The sequence below is a fragment of the Malania oleifera genome, chromosome 8 (genome assembly GCF_029873635.1).
Source record: "Malania oleifera isolate guangnan ecotype guangnan chromosome 8, ASM2987363v1, whole genome shotgun sequence".
Taxonomy (NCBI): Eukaryota; Viridiplantae; Streptophyta; class Magnoliopsida; order Santalales; family Ximeniaceae; genus Malania; species Malania oleifera.
The window spans coordinates 108,720,605-108,739,782 of NC_080424.1; the positions used below are offsets into that span (position 1 = coordinate 108,720,605).

General features: G+C 35.1%; 2 protein-coding genes across 4 annotated transcripts; both read right to left on the minus strand.

Annotated features, from left to right (window-relative positions):
* Positions 1-6,708: 6,708 nt before the first annotated feature.
* Positions 6,709-9,625, minus strand: LOC131162968 (cyclin-dependent kinase B2-1). Its single transcript, XM_058119613.1, has 8 exons — positions 9,243-9,625; positions 7,999-8,140; positions 7,820-7,881; positions 7,602-7,713; positions 7,414-7,507; positions 7,258-7,327; positions 7,040-7,178; positions 6,709-6,951 (listed from the first exon to the last, which is right to left on the minus strand). The coding sequence occupies exons 1-8, from the start codon at positions 9,455-9,457 to the stop codon at positions 6,859-6,861; spliced, it is 927 nt and encodes a 308-aa protein (XP_057975596.1). The 5' UTR covers positions 9,458-9,625; the 3' UTR covers positions 6,709-6,858.
* A 2,291-nt stretch (positions 9,626-11,916) lies between these two features.
* On the minus strand, positions 11,917-17,307 carry LOC131162969 (protein FAR1-RELATED SEQUENCE 5-like). 3 transcript variants are annotated; one of them, XM_058119614.1, is made up of 2 exons: positions 14,946-17,307; positions 11,917-12,305 (listed from the first exon to the last, which is right to left on the minus strand). In XM_058119614.1, exons 1-2 carry the CDS (start codon positions 17,085-17,087, stop codon positions 12,138-12,140), a joined length of 2,310 nt encoding a protein of 769 aa, XP_057975597.1. In that variant the 5' UTR covers positions 17,088-17,307; the 3' UTR covers positions 11,917-12,137. The 3 variants fall into 3 exon arrangements, with proteins under 3 accessions (XP_057975597.1, XP_057975599.1, XP_057975598.1); XM_058119616.1 differs by having other exon boundaries at positions 11,917-12,334; XM_058119615.1 differs by having other exon boundaries at positions 11,917-12,302; positions 14,946-17,287.
* Between the last annotated feature and the right edge of the window lie 1,871 nt (positions 17,308-19,178).

A 19,178-nucleotide genomic window follows, 5' to 3' on the forward strand; every position in this document is an offset into this window, starting at 1 on the left:
TGATTGAATAATGATAGAAAGAATGATGTATTATGATATTAGAAGTATGTATGTACGTAAAACATGTTACGATTGGGCGAGGCGTACCTTTCGCCTGAGGGCTTGTTGAGTAAGGCGAGTGCACTAGTAGCTACAGGTGTGGCAGTAGCCGCATAACGTACTAGGGCAAAGGGAACCTACTTGTATGGGCGGATAGATTTCCCTATCCTTAGGGCCTTTTCCGGTAAGCTATTGTTGAATAGTGTGAGTACGAGATTAATTTATCACTTGAGGGCTTACTGAGTAAGGTGAGTGCCCTGATATGCTTTAGCTGCGACCTTTGGGTTGTCAAAAATATCAGAGCAGAGGGATGCTACTTGTATGGGCGGGTAATCACCCCTATCCCCGGGTAATCTCGTGGTTAAACATTTGCATGTGTTTGAATAGGATCAGAGAATGATTTCAAAAATTGTATTAGCGCTTTTTAAATATTAAATATTATGTTGATTATCAACTCATGTTGGCTACACACTGTTTTAATATATTGTTTCTTCCCTTACTGAAATGTGTCTCACCCGAATATGAACTAATCTTTTTCAGGACTTCCACGACTCAGAGAGCTCGAGCTATTATAGCACTTTTGAGGAAAAGGATATAATTTTGATGTTTTGGGAATGTAAATATTTTATGTATTATGTTTAAGTCTTCCGAGTGTTAGATGGTTGTGAAACGTACTGAAATTTGGGGATTATGTTATGGAGATATGTATTTATGTGAACACAGGTGGATGTATGTTGTATGTTAGAACATAGATGGATGTAAAATACTCTGGTGTGGTATTGATTGAAAGATTTTAGTTTTGTTTTCCGCTGCATAAATGATATTAGAATGTGTATTATTAGGCAAATGAATTGATTAGTAGCACTCCGGGTCCTCTCAGGAGGTCGGGGCGTTACAATTTGTCTTAATATAAAAAGAACTTTCTGATTTATATAATTGTATGCTGAATGTTTAATTATGCCTTAAATGCACATAGTAAGGGGGAGAAATATTTTATCTTATTCAAACAATATGCATAAATTAAGGGGGAACTTACAATTATATCCTATAAGAACACCAATCGTTTGCCATCATTAAAAAGGGGGAAATCGTTAGTTTTGGTGGTTACATGATCGTAATTGTCATGTTTTGATGATAACAACCCATTAGTGGTTTAATGTAAACTCATCTTTGCATATCAAGTTATGGTAGGTACAAACTCAAATGCAAAGATCAAGTAAAATCTTAACAGGTTAGACATCATCAAAAAATGGGAAATTGTTAGTTTTAGTGGCTACATAATCATATTTAATGTGTTTTGATGATATTAACCTATTTGTCGTTCCAAGTGTAACCTTTCTTTGCAAATCAAGTTAAGTACAGATACAAGTGGCAAATACATGAAGGTACTGAATCAGAGGCAAAGATCGGACCGAGTAGACGTTCGTGTTGGAAAGATAAAAAGGAAACTCACTCGGAAGAACTCAAGCACATCCAACGAAGCTAATGTAGAATCATATGTAATGGGGAGTGTTTGAGGTAGTATTTATTGTAACTCTTACAGTATTATTTCATGCATGATCATTGAGCAAGAGTTGAGCACATTGCATGTGCATGCTAGTTTGTAAGAGTACATAGGATATCACTAAGTCATAAGTTTACTACTCATGGTTTTCAAAGACAAAACAAAGAATTTTATAAAAATATCCTTTACTCAAATGTATTTATATATGTGACAAGTTTTAAATCATATTAGTCTTATAATCTTTTAAAAACTTGGTCCTGGACAGGTTTAAAATCTCATTTATGCACCTCTCAAATTTTGTAAACACCATTTGGTATTTGAGCATAACTTTTGCTAGAAGACTCCAAAAAGGGTGATCTTGGTATCTACGGAAAGTTAAGGAAAAATCCCAAAACTTTCATGTTGAAGACTTTCAAGGAAAAATAGTTGACGGTTTTCTGAAACCGTGGACCATTTGAGACAAAAACAGAACACCTAATGAGCAAAAAACAGCTAGTTTTCAAAATGAGTTTTTATATTAAAACCCCAACGACCATAAAACGGCTAGCTCGCCCCTTTGCCTATAAATAAAAGTCTAAAGGCTTGTTTAAACATTGATTTTAGTCATTACATATGTTGACCCGGGTGTAGAGTCTAGGGGGGTGAATGGACTCTTTCGCGTATTTTCACTTTTCTCTACAAAATAATAATTTTGGCAAGATGCAAACAATTATACCACAATATATAAAATTAAATCATGCACAAGATATAAACAATGGAGTATAGGGAGAGAAAGCTCAACACCGTTATTTTAATGTGGTTTGGCACCAAGCCTATGTCTACGCCTTGAGACCAATTCAATGATTCCACAATCCACCATCAAACTCCTTCACCGGTGGAGAAACCTTACAACGAGAGAACAAATCCCTCAACTCTCACCAAGAGCCTTCACACGGGAACAAATCCCACCACTTACCAAGAGCCACAAGGTTCACCAAGAAGCCTTGCAAATCGGTCAACCAAGAACCTTTAACAACGGTTCACCAAGAACCTTCAATATAGGAACCAATCCCTTTACAACAAGAATATGAGATACAAAATGATGCTCCTTTAATTGAGCTGATATCAAATACAACACAACGTCATACTAATCTCTCAAGCAATGAATCAAATAAGATTTAGAGAGGAAGAGAGAAATTGAGCACTTGATATGAAGAACTAAAATCCAAAGTGCTTAGGTTTTGTGTTCAATAAATGTTAATCACTAAACTCGTGTAAAAATCATCAATCCTATGTTTAATCAAGTCTATGGACTTGTATTTATAGGCAAAATGGGCTACTAGTCGATTTATGACTGTTGGTGTAGAGACCCGAACCCGTAAATAAGGAAAATAAATAAGAAAATGGGTAAAAAGGGAATTACAACAGGCTTTGTCGACAAAGGCAGTATGTTCATCGACGAAGTCCCTTTAGTTCTTATTCGTCAAAATTCAGAGCGTTGTCGACGAAGAAATACCGAGCAAACTAAGAAAAATATCTGGATGGGGTTCGTCGACGAAGGTAGAGCTTCGTCCACGAACTGATTGGTTGGTCCGTCGATGAAGGCGCCGCTTCGTCGACGAATTTGACTCGGTCAAAGGCTCTATAAATATCATTTTTGATTGTTTAAGGGGTAAAAAAACCCAAAAGCTCGCTCTCTCTCTCTCTCTCTCTCTCTCTCTCTCTCTCTTTACGATCCTTCGCCATTCGTCGTCTGTTTCTACTATTGGAAGTTTTTGCGTGGACTAGAGGAAGAAACTTTACAATTATAGCGGATTAGATCGTCGTTTTGAAGATTTTCGAGATTGTCCCTAAAATTGAGGTAACGATTTGAATTCGTTTTCGTTTCGGTAGATCTGTAGTAGATTGAATAATATTGAAGTATTGTTCTTCGATTTTTACGTTTTGAGGATCCTGTGTTGTAGTTTTGGATCAATAAGCTCGTGTTTCAGTTTTCGGGAAAAAGGTAAGGGAATTTTTTTGCATCAGTATTTTTAGAAAAAGAAATCACAAGATATGTAGCTTATGTTTATATCTACTTACGAACTGCTTATTTGCAAAGTTTTATTGGGTATAAATGCCGATTCTTACAGTTTTTCACGATTTTACAATTTTGGAAAATATGGGGTTATTGGCATATAATCTCCAAATTTTTTAAACTACTTTATTTGCACTAATACTAAAGTAGGAGATGCTTGAAACTCTTAATAGTAGCAAAAATGATATTTTACGAATCAGTTTATATGAAATGTATATTTGACCAAATAAGTGTGACGTATGATATGAATTGATTTTATACTGATTTTAGATGCATGTATATGAACTATGGGGGCTAAAGTTTCTAGTAGTTATCAGAAATAGCAAAAAACAGGTGCCGATTAGATACCGTGCCAAGTATGAGAAAAGGGTAAAACTGAGAGGTTACGAGCCGGTTTTTACCACAGTATGAATGAAAGTATGCATGAATGAGATTGTGAAAATACTGGAATTGCACAGGTTATTATGTTTTAATGTAAATTGTATATATGATATTGTGACCGTAACTTGACTCAATAGTATATGAAGCCTTAAAAAACTTATATTATGTTGGCTCGGTACTGTTGCCAAAACAGAGGTACAATGCAACCACATGTAGTTATTATTCAGTGTGGGTACCTAGTAGTAGGCTAGGCAAGAAAGGACACTGGTCAAAAGGGATCAGGGTGGTGATGGCCAAGTTGGACTGCAGTATATTATGATTTCTGAGAGTGCCTGCACGAACAGGGCTCGATTAGTGCTTTCTTATCGCACAACCTTTTCCAGGGAGAGTTACTGGCATAGTTATGATAGTTTTGAGCTGGACTGTGTTCTAAATATGCATATACATGATTTAAAAGCTTTATTGGGTAGGGTCACAGGTCTGAGTATCGGGCGGAGGGATTGTACAGTGTATGAGCCTGTACCCTACCCCAACCTCGGGAACTCTTACTTGTAATGATGCCGAGTTATCTATTATTAGGAATATATATACTTATATATTACAATATTGAGAATGTGTAATCTATGTAACTGTTTTCAAACAAGGATATAATTGTACAGTCACACATTGATGTAATATCTTCCTCCTTACTGAGAAATGTCCCACCCCAATCTTACAACCTTGTTTTCAGGAGTTACAGGAAATCGGTCCTAGTCGTCTAGAGAAGCTGTGCAGCGTAGGGTCCTGTTAGTTAGCGTAAGTTTGTTTATGAGTACCGGGTTGTTAGCCTGGTTGGTTTTTTGGAATGTAATATAGTTTATGTTTTATGTACGGTTAAATATATGTAAGGAATATTTAGATACTCTGGTATGTATTAGAATCCATATGACAATTTATGTTTTCCGCAATATATGTGAGTACAGACCATTATGAAATACTCGTATGTCCTTGTTTAGGGCGGGTAGTTATGTATGTCTCAGGATTTGTACATGATATGTATGTATAGTAATTCTCTAGGGCCGTATTAAAGGCTGGGGCATTGCAGTTGGGATGATATATTATATGTTTAAATTGAGAACTAACCGTTTATAGCCATTGGGGACTAAATCCAGATGTTAATCGTCAACTATTTGAACCTAATCATTGACTATTGGACCTCATTAGTCGACTAATTGCCCCAATTCGTCGACTATTAACATTCTGCCTAAAATCATCAACAAATTACCCCAAATCGTCGACGATTACCCCAAACTAGAAAAAGTTATCAACATAAAAGTTGTGAGATATTTTTTTAACTTTCCATAGACACCAAGATCGTCCTTTTTAAACTTTTTTAGCAAAAGTTATATCCCAAATACCGAAAGGTGTTCAAGAAATTTGAGAGGTGCATAACTGAGGATTTAAACCCAACCAAGACCAAGTTTGTAAAAGATTATAATACTAATATAATTTAGAACTCGTTCTTATGAAAATATACTTGATCTAATTGAATCTTAAGGTACATAAAAATAGTTTTGACACAACCAAAACCAAGTATATAAAAGTTCATAATACAAGATGTTAAAACTTGTCCCTTATAAAAACATATTTTGAGTATAGGATTCTATTGTCAAACTCTTTGTTTTATCTTAAAAAACTATGAATGTTAAGTTTGTGACTTTAGTGAAAGTACATGTTTTTCTTGTTGTGTCTTTCCTATATTTAAGACAATCATTGGCTTGACTGGTAATGTTAGCTGACACACACACACACACACACAACCCTTAGTTCTGGTGCACTAGCATAATATGCTAGCTACTCTATAGCTTCACAAGTTTTGCACACACACACACACCCCTTAGTTTTGGCGCACTAGCATAATATGCTAGCTACTCTGTAGCTTCACAAGTTTTGCCTTAGGTAGTCTTACCATTCTGAAGAAGACTTGATTTTTTTCATCAAGTGTGACTTATTTTTCCTCTGCAGGTATCAATACTTCTGGAACTAGCGAGAGCAAATGTTCAGTTGTTATGTTGTGGACTTATGTTTTGGCTCCGATTTTGCTCTCCTTTTGGTCAACTTTCTTTATGTGGCTACTTTTGGAAGCTAGCGAGAGCGAATGTTTAGTTATTATGTTGGGGACTTATGTTTTTGGCTTCATTCGCTCTCCTTTTGGTCAACTTTCTTTATGTGGCTACTTTTGGAACTAGCGAGAACGAATTTTCAATTATTATGTTGTGAGCTTATGTTTTGGCTTCAATTTTGCTATCCTTTTGGTCAACTTTCTTTATGTGACTTGTGTCTTGATTTTAACTTCACACAAGAATCTAGGTACAAGTTTTAAAATCTATCCTAAAAGTGTTTGCTTTTTAAATGGGCAGAAGAAATGTATTAAAATGTGTGGATAATAATTATATTTGAGTTCAGTCTTCAAAAATGAAGAAAACTGAGAATTTGGTTTGGATAATCCAATTTTAGTTTCTTATTTCTTTTTCCAGGCGGGCATCCAAGCCTTTGGCAGCAGTGACAATGAATCACCACCAGTTGCCAGCAACACCCATCTTCTTACAAAATCCTAAAAAACAGTTCTGTGAAAATGGGATAGAGCAAAAGCAGAGACATAGCTAGCTAATCATTGAATTTAAAAGAAAGTCGTACACCAAAAGTAACTATTTGAACCGCATTTGTGCTTTCACGGTGAAAAATGGACTAGAGCAAAAGCGGACCTAGCTAGCCATTGAATTTAAAAGAAAGTCATACACCAAAGTACTAAAAAATAAGGCAACAAAAACATATGCTTGAGGAAAGCAGGATCAGTACAAAGCTTTTGGCTCAGTAGAGCTTCTAGTAGGGTCATTAACTAAAGATGAGCCTTGTTCAGATCATCAAAGTAAGGGTGGTCCATGGCCTTTTTTGCGGAGATCCTCTTCGAGGGTTCATATTGCAGCATTTTCTGCAGAAAAAGAATTATGGTAGCCGCATTAAAAACTTGAATTGAGCAAAAAAAGAAACAGATGTGACAGACATCAAATCCATCTTACCGCTAGCAGATCAAGTCCAGCCGCTTCCAAATTAGGAACAGCAGATGACAGAGTTTGAGGTTTCCACTGGGGATACTCATGCCAATTGAGCAGCTTGCTTACCCCTGGCCACACTTCCTCATTTGGGGTACCCAATAATCTGCATAAAAATTTGAAAATAAACAGGTTAGAGGGGAAAGAAAGCGCGCAAAAGTATAGGAGCAAACATTCAACTGAACCTGAAAATGTGCAGAAGCTGCTGCAATTCTGAATCTCCAGGAAAAAGTGCTTGCTTGGTAACCAGTTCGGCTAGAGTTACATGAAACAAATAGCCAAAAATAAAAACACAAGACATACCTACTGCAAGGCAATAATAATGGTAAAGGGATACATACCAAATATACAGCCCACAGACCACATATCTACTGCAGTTGAGTAATGTGTAGCACCCAAAAGGACTTCAGGAGCTCTATACCACAGGGTCAGTATCTGTAACAACAATTGCACACAATTTCATTATCTGAATAGGACTGTTGTGGGTATCATCATCCCTGCATCAGTAAAAGGCAATAAAACTAGATACCTCGTGAGTATACTTCTTGATGGGAAGAGTAAATGCACGAGCAAGTCCAAGATCAGCTATTTTGAGCATCATTGTTTTTTTATCCATCAGAAGGTTGTGAGGCTTAAGGTCCCTGTATTGGTGTAGTTAAAGAGAGTTCAGATTGAGAGAATTGACAAAAGGGGGTTTATGAGAGAGAGGAGATAAGATGGGAATAGGCAACTTATATGATAAATAACCTGTGTAATACTCCATGACCATGGCAGAAAGCAACACCTTTGCAAAGTTGGTACATCAAGCTCTGCATCACAAATCCCAAATATTCGATTTCAGATGATCACAAGAGCAATTGTATGTCGGAGGCTACTTGCGTATGATCAAATATATGGGTATAGTCCAATATAGACTGTATGCATACCTTAACGGTTTTAGCAGGTATTGTGTCTCCTGTCTGGCGAAAGCTTCGAATGAACTTCTTCAGATCAGTTTCCATGTACTCAAAGACCAGGTAGAGAACTGTCTTCCCTTCTTTGTTTTGACCTTGTTTGACATCCATCAATCTACAAGATCAATGGTAAGCATTTCTGTTACAGAACCAGCAAGATAGAGCGGAATGGCACTTTTTTGTAAAAAGAGGTCTTGATCATAAGAAAATCATCCAGAGACTTGACAGATACAACCCTCCAAAACACAAAAACTTGCCATTTGGTTCTCCATGCTCAACCTAGTTAATAATATAAATTAAAATTTGCCACACATGGGAAACCAAACTATTTGGCAGTTGAAATTAATCACTGCCTGTAGCAATCCTCATTGCAACCAAGCACACACCCTCGTCAAAAAAATGCCTACAATAAGTAAAATAGATCAAGATCTACCGATATTCTTGGGTAAAGTTTTGTGGAGTTGAACAAACGTGCCTATCTCTCTCCCACACTCAATCACCCTTTCTTATTGATACACAGGTAATGTGATCCTACTGGAACTATTAAAAAAAAAAAGTAATTGAGATTAACTCTGTTGAATCCATGTGTGCCTTTTTACTTCAACAACATAGCCTAAAACATCTACACATTGCCCAATAACATATAACATATAGCCCATCCAATTGAAAATATGGTAAGAACCTGTTATGCAACTTCATACAGAGAAGAAGATTGTCCAAAAAATAAAAAAAAAGTTGGGGGGGGGGGGGGGGGGGGGGAGTCGGCTCAAGGATGCAAGCATTCGGAATTGAAAAGGAGAACAATTCAATGAAAAGGCAAACGAAAACAAAGGGAAGGACATCTCTCAAGAAACCAGCCAACTATTCAAGCATAGCGCAAGAAAAAGAAGTGAGTGATAACGAAATGCATTAAGAAATTAAAGCCTTGGAAGCGTGATTCGAGAAAATTCAAATAAACCGAAACAAAACCGCAAAAACCCTAGAAGCAAAGCCCTAGGCTAAAATAATCCACAATAAACAAGACTGAAACCCTAGTCTGAAATAACGAATCCAAAGTGAATAAAGCAAAAATCACAATGAAACACAAGCGAAAGCGCAGATTCAAATTGCAAGCAAAGAAACAAACCGCTGCCGGCATCGATAAAAGAAAGTACAGCGAAATCATGGGATCTAAGCAGATTAATCGAAGACAGAAAGAAAGAGAAGTTAGAAAATACCTAACGACATGGGGATCCCTAGATAACATCCGCAACAAGGAGACCTCGCGGAGAGTGGTGGGAGGGACGCCTTCGTCGTCCTCGTGGAGGCGGGTCTTCTTCAGGGCCACGATCTTCCCCGTCGCCTTCTCTCTTGCTCTGTAAACCTTCCCGTAGGTTCCTTCTCCCACCTTCTCTAGCTTCTCAAATGCATCCATCGCCGACGATTTCTCCATTCTCTCTCTCTCTCTCTCTCTCTCTCTCTCTCTCTCTCTCTCTCTCTCTCTCTCAATTTCAAGATCTCACGAAGACGATTGCTTTGGAAGCCGGATTAAATAACCTTTGCGGATTCGAGCTCGTACTCTTAACGGCAACATATTTTGAAATTCAAATGTTGGTCGCATAGTGGCAACTTCCAGTTTCCCAAAAAGCCCCTACCTTATTCTGAAACTTAAAATATTTAAAAATAAGAATAGGGTATTTCACTCTACAACTAAGTCTCTAGTCTTCTACTACTACAACTACTACTACTAAGCACTACGCCTCTTTTTTTTTTTTTAATGTGTAACAATAAGAAAAAATCCAAACCTGAGAGAAAATAATATTAATTTTAAGGCACGTTTGTTTCATTTGAATGACTTCTAAATAAAATTTAATCTTTAAATTAGTTGATTGAATAAGTAAACCAATTACACATTTACTGCGTTTGATGGTAACTCTGAATTTTCTTAAAATTCCTTTGATAGAACTAGATATGAAAACATGTTTGATTTGGGTCCAAAGATTTTTTTTTCCTAATTTTATCATTTATAAAAAAAAATAAAAAAATTCAATGCCAAGTGATTAAAATAAAAAAATAATTTTTTTGTACAACAATGAATTTTATATTTTATTTATAATTATTAATTTAAAATATTGCAAGAAAATATTATTTATGTTAAATTAAAAACTTTAACTTATGCAAGTGCTTATTAGTTTATTCGAATATCTATGCTCCTAAATAGTAAGAAGATTAAAATTGAAAAACAACACATATTCAAATATTAGATACCAAATAATTAATATAATTTAGATCTTAAATTTAGTGACCAGTAAATGTTTGAATTTAAAGAAAAAAAAAAATCTAACTCAACATCATATACATTTATATTATAATAATAAATTAATTAAAGTATGAATAAAACAAAATGTTTTGGGATGAAAAAAAAATTCCTAAAAGTAAATAAATTTATTTTAGATATATTAAGATTTGATTTGAAAAATTTAGTTAATCTAAATTAACATCATTATTAATTGATTGTTTAGTAAACAAAAAAAAAAAAAAAATTAAGAGTTTAGGTAGCAAATCACAATTTAAAAATTGTAATAAAGTCATTAATATTTTAATGAAAGAAACCATACGTTGAGATTTTTATAAAATATAAATAATGAAAAATCTACTTATCCCTATAAGGGTGTCATAATAATATCATTTTGATGTTTGACTTTTATAATTTTAAATAAACTATTAATTTTTATAAATAATTTTGAATATTCACATTTTAATATCTGTGAACAAAATTATAACATAGTATTATTAATTTATTTTTTAATATCTAAACTTATTTAAAATTATAAAAATATTTTACACTATTATTTATATACATTTACATAAATATGTGGCATATTGACTATCTCTGTAAAAGGAAAGTACATTTTTGAATGTTTTTGGAGGTAATTGAAAATATTTGATAGCCTGGAAAAGAGTAATTGTAGATATAAGATGGACACATTGTCATAAATGACCTCCCAAAATTTTTTTTTCCTCTTTATATTGAATTTTAAGTTCAACTTTTAACATATATTTTAAAGGGAAAACAAAAATTCCTGATTCATTTTAAGTCGAACCCTTTCCCCTCTATATTTTGTCAATCATTAGTAAAATTAGTAATTGTAGAACATTTTATAATCAAAATTAAATCTAACAATTAGTTAAAATATCATTTTTTGCTGATGAAATATTTAAAATTTCCTGCTCATTTGGATCTCTATTTGTAAACCCTAACCTTAAATTTTAAAACTCTATATTATTTATTATATGTTCGGTGTGTTGTGCGGATGCGCAAGAAGTGCAGGGAATTATTTTTATAGAGTAAGTTAATTTTTATAATTTTTCAAAAAAAAAAAAAAATATTTTTTTCTATAACTAAACGGTCCTTATTTTCTTATAACCAAATGATTGCAAGGAAATTCGAACCTAGCCTCCCTCCCGTGTGGAGGGCGATAGCAGGTGAAGAACCTAGTTCCAAACCTAAAAATTAAGATCAAATTTAATTCAAATTGGTTTGGTTTGGTTGGTTTATGAGTAAATAAAAAAAATTATCAAGTTTTATTCCAACATAGGAATTTGCTTAAGATGGTGCAGGAATCTCATGTTGAAGTGTTTGATTCACAAAGTAAATTCATGAAAATCTACGCTAAATTTCCAAAATTACCTATGATAATATTCAAATTTCATCTTCTTAAATACAAAATTCATGTAATTAGTTAGCTTAGATCTCATTGAGCAACTTTAAGATGAATCAGAGTTGGGTTTTGTTCCTTGTGTTGGCCTCTTTTGCACAGTTGCATCAAAACTCAAGATAACCAGACCATTGGGAATCACTGCATCAGAGAATATCCCAAATTTAGCAGAAAGTGATCATCTAACAATCTCTGGAGGAGAAAATATCAATTCCTTGCTATCTCTTTCAAATTCTATATATCAATTTTTGTTTACATTTGACTAATCTTCATACATTACAGTACAACTGTTCTAGGCTAGGGGGAAAAAAAAAGAATTAGCTATACAGCTAGTAATTGACCTAATCCAAATTCCTATTGCTAGTATATGTGATGAAGATGAGGAAACTGGTACACTCAAAATCCCCTCCCACTTCAATCTTTTAGATTGAGCCTTGCATTCTGTACCTTAACAGATATCTTTAACTTCTGTTCTTCCATATCTTTCAAAACAGCCAGCAAAGTTGCCCGATATGCTTCACATCGCTGACTTGCATTTTCCAATTCATTGGTCAATTCCCGAATCTTCTTATCTTGATCCTGCTGCGGGAAGGGGGAAAAGGAAGCAAAGGCTAAAGATATGTTAGTTGGAACAGAAATGACAATACATGTTTTATAAAATCTGATGCAAGAATTAATTGAATGCATTGAACCAAGAAGAAAAAGAAGAATGCAGCAACAATGGCAGTTCTATGCATCAAGAAAAATTGTGGATGACAAAAGCACAGCAAACATTCAAAAGAGTTTAATAAGAAAACATCTACTTGGGGCAAATCATGCCAAGTGCCTTGATTTCTCTAAATAAAGACAATTTTGAATCTTAATTAACTGCAAGAAGAAGAAGAAGAAGATAAAAAAATAGTATGAGGCATATGGTTCAGGATTCAGAGTATACAACCCGTACTGGAAGCCTGAATTACAAATATTAAACTAGGACTTGACAATGAAAGCTCGCCAATAAATCAAGAACGGGATGTGCAAGGAAACTATTCATTAAAACATAAACATATATGAATGGGTTAGAAGAAATATCAGGCTAATACTAATAGATAATTGAAAAATACCGGGACACGCTATTTCAATGAAAAAAATTATATGTTTAAGGGTATGTATTAGGCCACCGCAGAAGATCATTTGAGGTAGCTCACCTCCTCATTTTGTATCTTAGTATAGAAGTATAGACTCCAGACCATATTGTTAGATTACCATTTTACCTAAAGGGTTAAGATGTTTGCTTGTGAACCAACAATGTATATCAGGTCTTAACAGCACGTGCAGCCCGACAGCACGTGGAGAGATAAACAAATGATAAACAATGCCCATTATAGGGAATAAGATAATTTTTAACAAACAAACAATAAAATGCAGACAACAAGATTAGAACCTAGGACCTCCCAGCAACTTGGATCTGATACTATGTTAGATTACCACTTAAAAGCTTAAAAGCAACTATGTTGTGGGCCAACAAATATATCAAGCCTTAACACATCATATTAAATCTAAATTTCAAGTTCCAGCAATACAGAAAAAGTAAAAAAAAAAAAAAGCCATCATGCTCCCATATGTTATCACTTGTAAAATCTCATCATAGTTTAGAGAGCACTAATTTTTAGTACATAAAGATTAATTGCTCCCTTAATATCCATCTCAACAGCTAAACCTGAGCTAGTCTAAAATCCATCTTGACAGCTAAATCCAAGCTAGTTTTAGGAGCACTCCATTTCTTGGCAGCCTGGTTTTCATTTTAAGAGGAGCACTGTTTTAATTTGAGAGAAAAAAAATGCCCTTAAGCAGATAGAGGAAAATGCCCTTGATCGTTTGAATTGGCAGAAAAGGATTCATATACTGACCCCACCTAATAGACCTAAGGCTTGGTGTTTTTTTTTTTTTTTGTTGTAATCTGACGTGGTGGGCATAACATTCCTAAAAATAAAAGATTCTCACAAAACATGTATATTCCATTCCCACCCCCCCTATAGGTAAGTTTCAGACCAAATTGTCCTCCTAGCTGTTCGACATCAATGCCCTGATAAAATAATATTATTACATGCTAATATGCCATTACTATATTTAAAATAACAAATTGTTAATAAAGATGAAAGTATCGTATTACTACTACTATTATTATTATTTATAATTATTTTGGTTAATTGGATTTAATTAGGTAGAATTCTTAGTGGGCTTTTGTGTTCAAAATATACTTATTCTTCATATATTGTTCCATGTCTATTAGGAATTCCATGTTGAATTAAACACTGACACAACATCTCGTATACATTCCCAAGAATCTTACAATGTGAACCAAACAAAAATACTCCCATGCAACAGGTGTCTATTCCCACTCATTCTATATAATATTTTTTACGCCGCGAACCAAATGCACCCTAAAAGGCAAATGCACAGTATGTTAAAGATTTACGAATGCACACCTTTTGCACTTTTTTGGTCGAGGTTTATGCACTAGTTGGTAAATTTTAGTGAAATTTGGTTGGTAAAGTAGGGCTACCAAAAATAGCTAAATGCATACAAGAAAGGATTAAGGAGTGCTCTGATACAAGGGAATCTCTTAAACTCTTGAACCTAGACCTTTCCAAAACAATTGAGAGTTACATCTTGAAATATGAACACAATTTGGACTTGGTAATGTTATGATTATCTCTTAATGACGTTTAATTGAATGAAGTTAAATTTATGCGCTTAGAATGATCCGCAAGTAGTTTACACAACAGTTATATTTTCTTCTTTCAAATTTTATTTTTAAGTCTCCCAACTTTCATTATTTCTTCACTATATATGTAATTCATGTATATGTTTTCATAAAAAAAAATAAAATAAAACTCCCAAGAAATTAATGCCTTAATGAATTGAGGCTTATGTGTTTCCTCATTAGGGTTAAAATGCCTTGATTGTGCCTCTGCTTTTTAAAACACTGATTAACATGTCTATCATCTATCTTAAAAACGGTAATCCACAAATAAGGCCCAATGTTTCAATTTTCCCAGAACAATAAGTTATTCAAAGCTAAAAAGTCCCATTTCTCACAGAAGTGCAGTGAAGATATAATACCGAAGCAAAGAGTTGGAGAATCAGGCAGGCACAACATTATTTTGGAACAAGACAAACCAATGATAACTAATATGATAGAACATAGAAACTGAAAATCTATTATGAAAAAGAACTCACCATTGGGCAGAGCCATAGCTGGTCAGATCTATCTTCCCTTAAGCCTTCTTTTTTACAACTTCCCTCATCAGGGGTATACCGTTTGACTTTATGACTATGCTTCTTTGCTGCAGCAACCTTTTTTGCAGCCTCTCGAAGAGCATCCATCGCCACATTATAAACGTGAATTGATTCTGCCCCTTCTTCTACATATTTGATGGCTTCTAGGCGTAGATTATCATAGCGACCAGTGGAGGATTCTTGACAACCACTTGTCAGTCCAAGCATGTGCTCGTCCAACACATCACCACTTTTGGCATTTCTTGTCCACCGTTTCAAGATATAATGAGCAGGAAGTGTAAGAATGTTTGCTACTCTAAAAACTGCTAATATGTGTCTACAAATTATACCCGAAAACTCAAACATTTGGCAGCTACAACTAGCCTTCTTTTCAAAAACATTGAACCTCACAATGCATACTTTGTGATCTTCCCCAAATTTTGCCACACTGTACACTGTTTCTGATCCAGTATCATCAATTAGAGTGGCGGGGTAAGCAAGGGTCTCGACTAATTCCTCTTGAAATTTCATGAATATCCTCTTTGTAAAATGTTTTGCTGCTTGTTTTTCCATAGGTGATGGTGTTTTTAAAACGGGTGCAGTGTTAATAGTGTCATAATCTGCCATTACTTCCTTCTCATGCCGAGTTGCAATAGCTTTCTCATATTGCTTAACCAGCGCCTGGACATTTGTGGATGCATTCACATACCCATCAAAGAATGCATTTATATTATCACTTTCTTGTGTTATAGACATCTCCCCAAAAAAAGTACCACGGAGATAAACGGGCACCCAGTGCTCACGAGCATCATACATTGACTGAAGCCATTCATTATCTCCAAGATTGTACCTTTCAACAAGTGCCTTCCAGCATGACTCATACTCATTGATTGTCTCAGTTACATTTATACACCTCTGAAATTCTGCTTCAAAATTGGGGTACGATTGATTTACATGGGACAACCTCTCCTGGGCTTCTCTAAACACATTCCACTTACAAAAACGGTGCCGTGTTTCCGGGAACACCTGTGCAACAGCTGCCCGTATGATCCTATCCTGATCAGTGGTAATCGATACCGGATGTCGACCTGACATAGCAGCAAGCCAATTCTGGAATACCCACTTAAACGAGGACTCAGATTCATTGAGCAACAATGCACAGCCAAACAGCATCGGCTGCCCATGGTGGTTCCACCCAGTAAATGGGGCAAATGGAACCCTATACCGATTCATTCTATAGGTTGTATCAAAAGTGACTGTGTCCCCAAAGTACCTATAGTTCATCCTACAATTCCCCTCAACCCAAAACACATTCCCTGCCGAACTATCATCCTGAATGGCGTAATAGAAACCTGAATCCTCTGCCTGCATTCGGGTCAAGTACTCGAAAATAACCCGACCCCCAATGCCTAGAGTCCTCTGCCTACTACTGCTCATGTAATTCTGGCAATCAACCTTAGTAAACCCCACATTGTTAACACCTCCAGACTCCTTAATCAAAACAGACATTACTCCACTTGGACCCATCCCGGCGGCCTGAAGAGTATCAATCAGGCTCCGGGCAGGGCCGGAGACGTACCTGTGGGATCGGAGGCAGTGGACTTTATCCGATGGCAGGAGCTCGTGGTTGTGTTCCTTGACGAGTTTGGACACGGCCCATTTGCCGGAAGCCTGTTTTTTCACCGTTATCTGGGCTTTGCAGCCGACTCTGGTGACGGTGCGGCGGCGCTTGGACAAGTTCGCGGCGCCCTCGCGGCGGAAGCCCTCGCGGGAGCATACGATCTGGCGGCAGACGATGGACCCGTCTCGGCGCGAGCGCTGGTACACACTGACGCGGGTGCCGAAGCCGGTGCGGCGGGCGTAGGAGTTGTAGAAGATTCGGGCGGCTTGTTCGGAGTCGAACTCCATTCCCTCATAGGGTTCGAGGTTTGGGTCGAAGTTTAAAGCGACCGTTTCAGTTTCGTCGGCGGAGTCGTCGGAGTGGCCAGGGCGGTGAGAATCGAGGGCGGCGTCGTCGTCGTCGTCGTCTTCTTCGCCGGAGGGTGCAGTACCCGCGTCGAACTCCAACACCTCCTTCCCGACGTTGAGGGGGTCCAAGTCCATCGGGTATTGATTTTCGGAGTCGTGAATTTAAAAATTCATATCATCCAAACTCCAAAGTAGCACATTGCGAGTTGATCGGAGGGAGAAGAAAGACGGGGCTTTTGGGAAGAACACAGTTAAGGGTTAGGATTTTGGGTTTTGGTTAATGAAGCTGAGAGGAGAGCCCTCCGCTCAGGCCTCCTACTGGATATAATTTATTTTTTATTTTCTAACTGGAACCTCTTATTTTTGGACGAACACTTTCAATTTGTTGACTTGGCATAAATGAAAATATTTTCATTCATTCATTCATTTATCCCAAAACCATAACTAAAAGATCAAATCTTAACTTTAAGATTAATAAGACACAACTTCATCCTCACGATATCATTAGGTAGCATAAATATAAGATCAATTATTTAAAACGATCACGTTAGCTGAAAAAGTTCAATCAAGTGACTACATTGGTCTCTCGAGAGGGTCTAATTTTTACTCTGAATTTAGTAATTTGGATTTTGATGTTTTAATTTTTGTGCCTATTCACTTCCTCCAAAATGAATAAAATAATTTTTATTTTTTATTTTGATTAGATGCGCACTTACGCTATGTAGTCTACATTGCTCATAAAGTATAGGACCAAAACTAAATGCAACTAACAATTCTTTTAAGTGTGCACTAGGAGTTTGTACACGGTAGTTTATCCTTAAGAGCAATATACTTTGTCCAAGTTACCTTTCTTAACTAAATGAATTGCATTAGTAACTTCTTAAAAAAGTTGAATGTTATTAATGATATTCTTCTTTAACTTAGAGAGTGACATTCGAATAATATCGAAATACAAGAAAAAATAAAATGGATTAACTAACAAGCAAGCGAAATATAATGAGAATGCAATGAAATTATTATGAATTATAATTGGATATTATTTTTTTATGCTATTTAACTAATTACATTTATTTAGAGATAACCTTCAACTAAGATTCAAATAAACCTCAATCAATTTATTGGCCAAAAACGATCGATTGAGTAGGTAATTCAATTTTTTTTTTTTTAACAAAATTTCAAATTTATTGATAGCTCTCGTTTATGACAGAGGAATACCGTGATTATAAGCAGAACACATGAGATTTATAAATAAACTAAAAAAATCATCTTAGGCATAAAAATCAATTAAACAAAAAAACCAGTACCATAATCTAACTAAACTAATCTAAACATGCCTATATGAAATAAAAACCAAAAGATGTCAATTACCTACAAATATAAATAAGAGGAAAATCAAAGAAAAACCAAATTATATCAATTAAAAACAAAAGCTTGCAATACTCAACTTATCCATTCGAATGAGATCTTTCATTTTACTCAACAATACATCACAAATAAAATATCTTCTCGTGTTGCCTCCCTTGCCTTGACATTTTTCTTAGTAAAGTACTAATTTCCAATCCAAGAGTATGATTTAATTGTAACTTGATAGAAGGCAAATGGAGAACAAAGCAAATCAATGGGCTGATTTTTTTTGGCCAAATAAGATTTAAGACATTAGACTTTGCTGCTTTTTGTTTCTTTACACCATCCAACTTGAGCAGAAATGTAGCATCCAGGGAGTGTATTTTGATATGTGGGTACAACCTCAAATTATTTTTTTATTACCTTTTAAGTCTTGGAACTCAAAAAATATTTTTTAAAAAATAAAAATTCATATTTTTATGTTTGATTATTAAATAAAGTGTGAAATAAAATAAAAAATATATCAAATTTATGAACAAACTTTTGATTTTAGACATCAATAAAATTAATTTTTTTAAAATTTTTAATCATATTAAAACAAAATTTTTTTTTTTTGATAGTATTTAATAGAGAAGAAAATTATATAAAAAAAATGAGTTTCCTTCTAAGTAAAGTCCTCCAATCAAATGTATCCAGAAGGAGAAAATAAAAAAAAAACTTAAATGATCAAAGAGAAGTTTTTTTTTTTTGGAATAGAAATACAAACTTAACCAAAATAAAGAATGTGAACAGAGAAGAAAAAATAAAGAAAAATCAAACTAATATCATGCTAAAGATTAGCAAAGCCAATGTTACCAAAATAATTCAAATAAAAAATCCTAT

Coding starts and splice junctions, on each gene's coding strand:
- LOC131162969 (XM_058119614.1), bottom strand. CDS start 17,087: ATGGACTTGGACCCCCTCAACGTCGGGAAGGAGGTGTTGGAGTTCGAC. Junction 12,306..14,945: donor AGCTATGGCTCTGCCCAATG/GTGAGTTCTTTT, acceptor CCCTTCCCGCAG/CAGGATCAAGATAAGAAGAT.
- LOC131162968 (XM_058119613.1), bottom strand. CDS start 9,457: ATGGAGAAATCGTCGGCGATGGATGCATTTGAGAAGCTAGAGAAGGTG. Junction 8,141..9,242: donor AGGGATCCCCATGTCGTTAG/GTATTTTCTAAC, acceptor TTGATCTTGTAG/ATTGATGGATGTCAAACAAG. Junction 7,882..7,998: donor TACCTGCTAAAACCGTTAAG/GTATGCATACAG, acceptor TTTGTGATGCAG/AGCTTGATGTACCAACTTTG.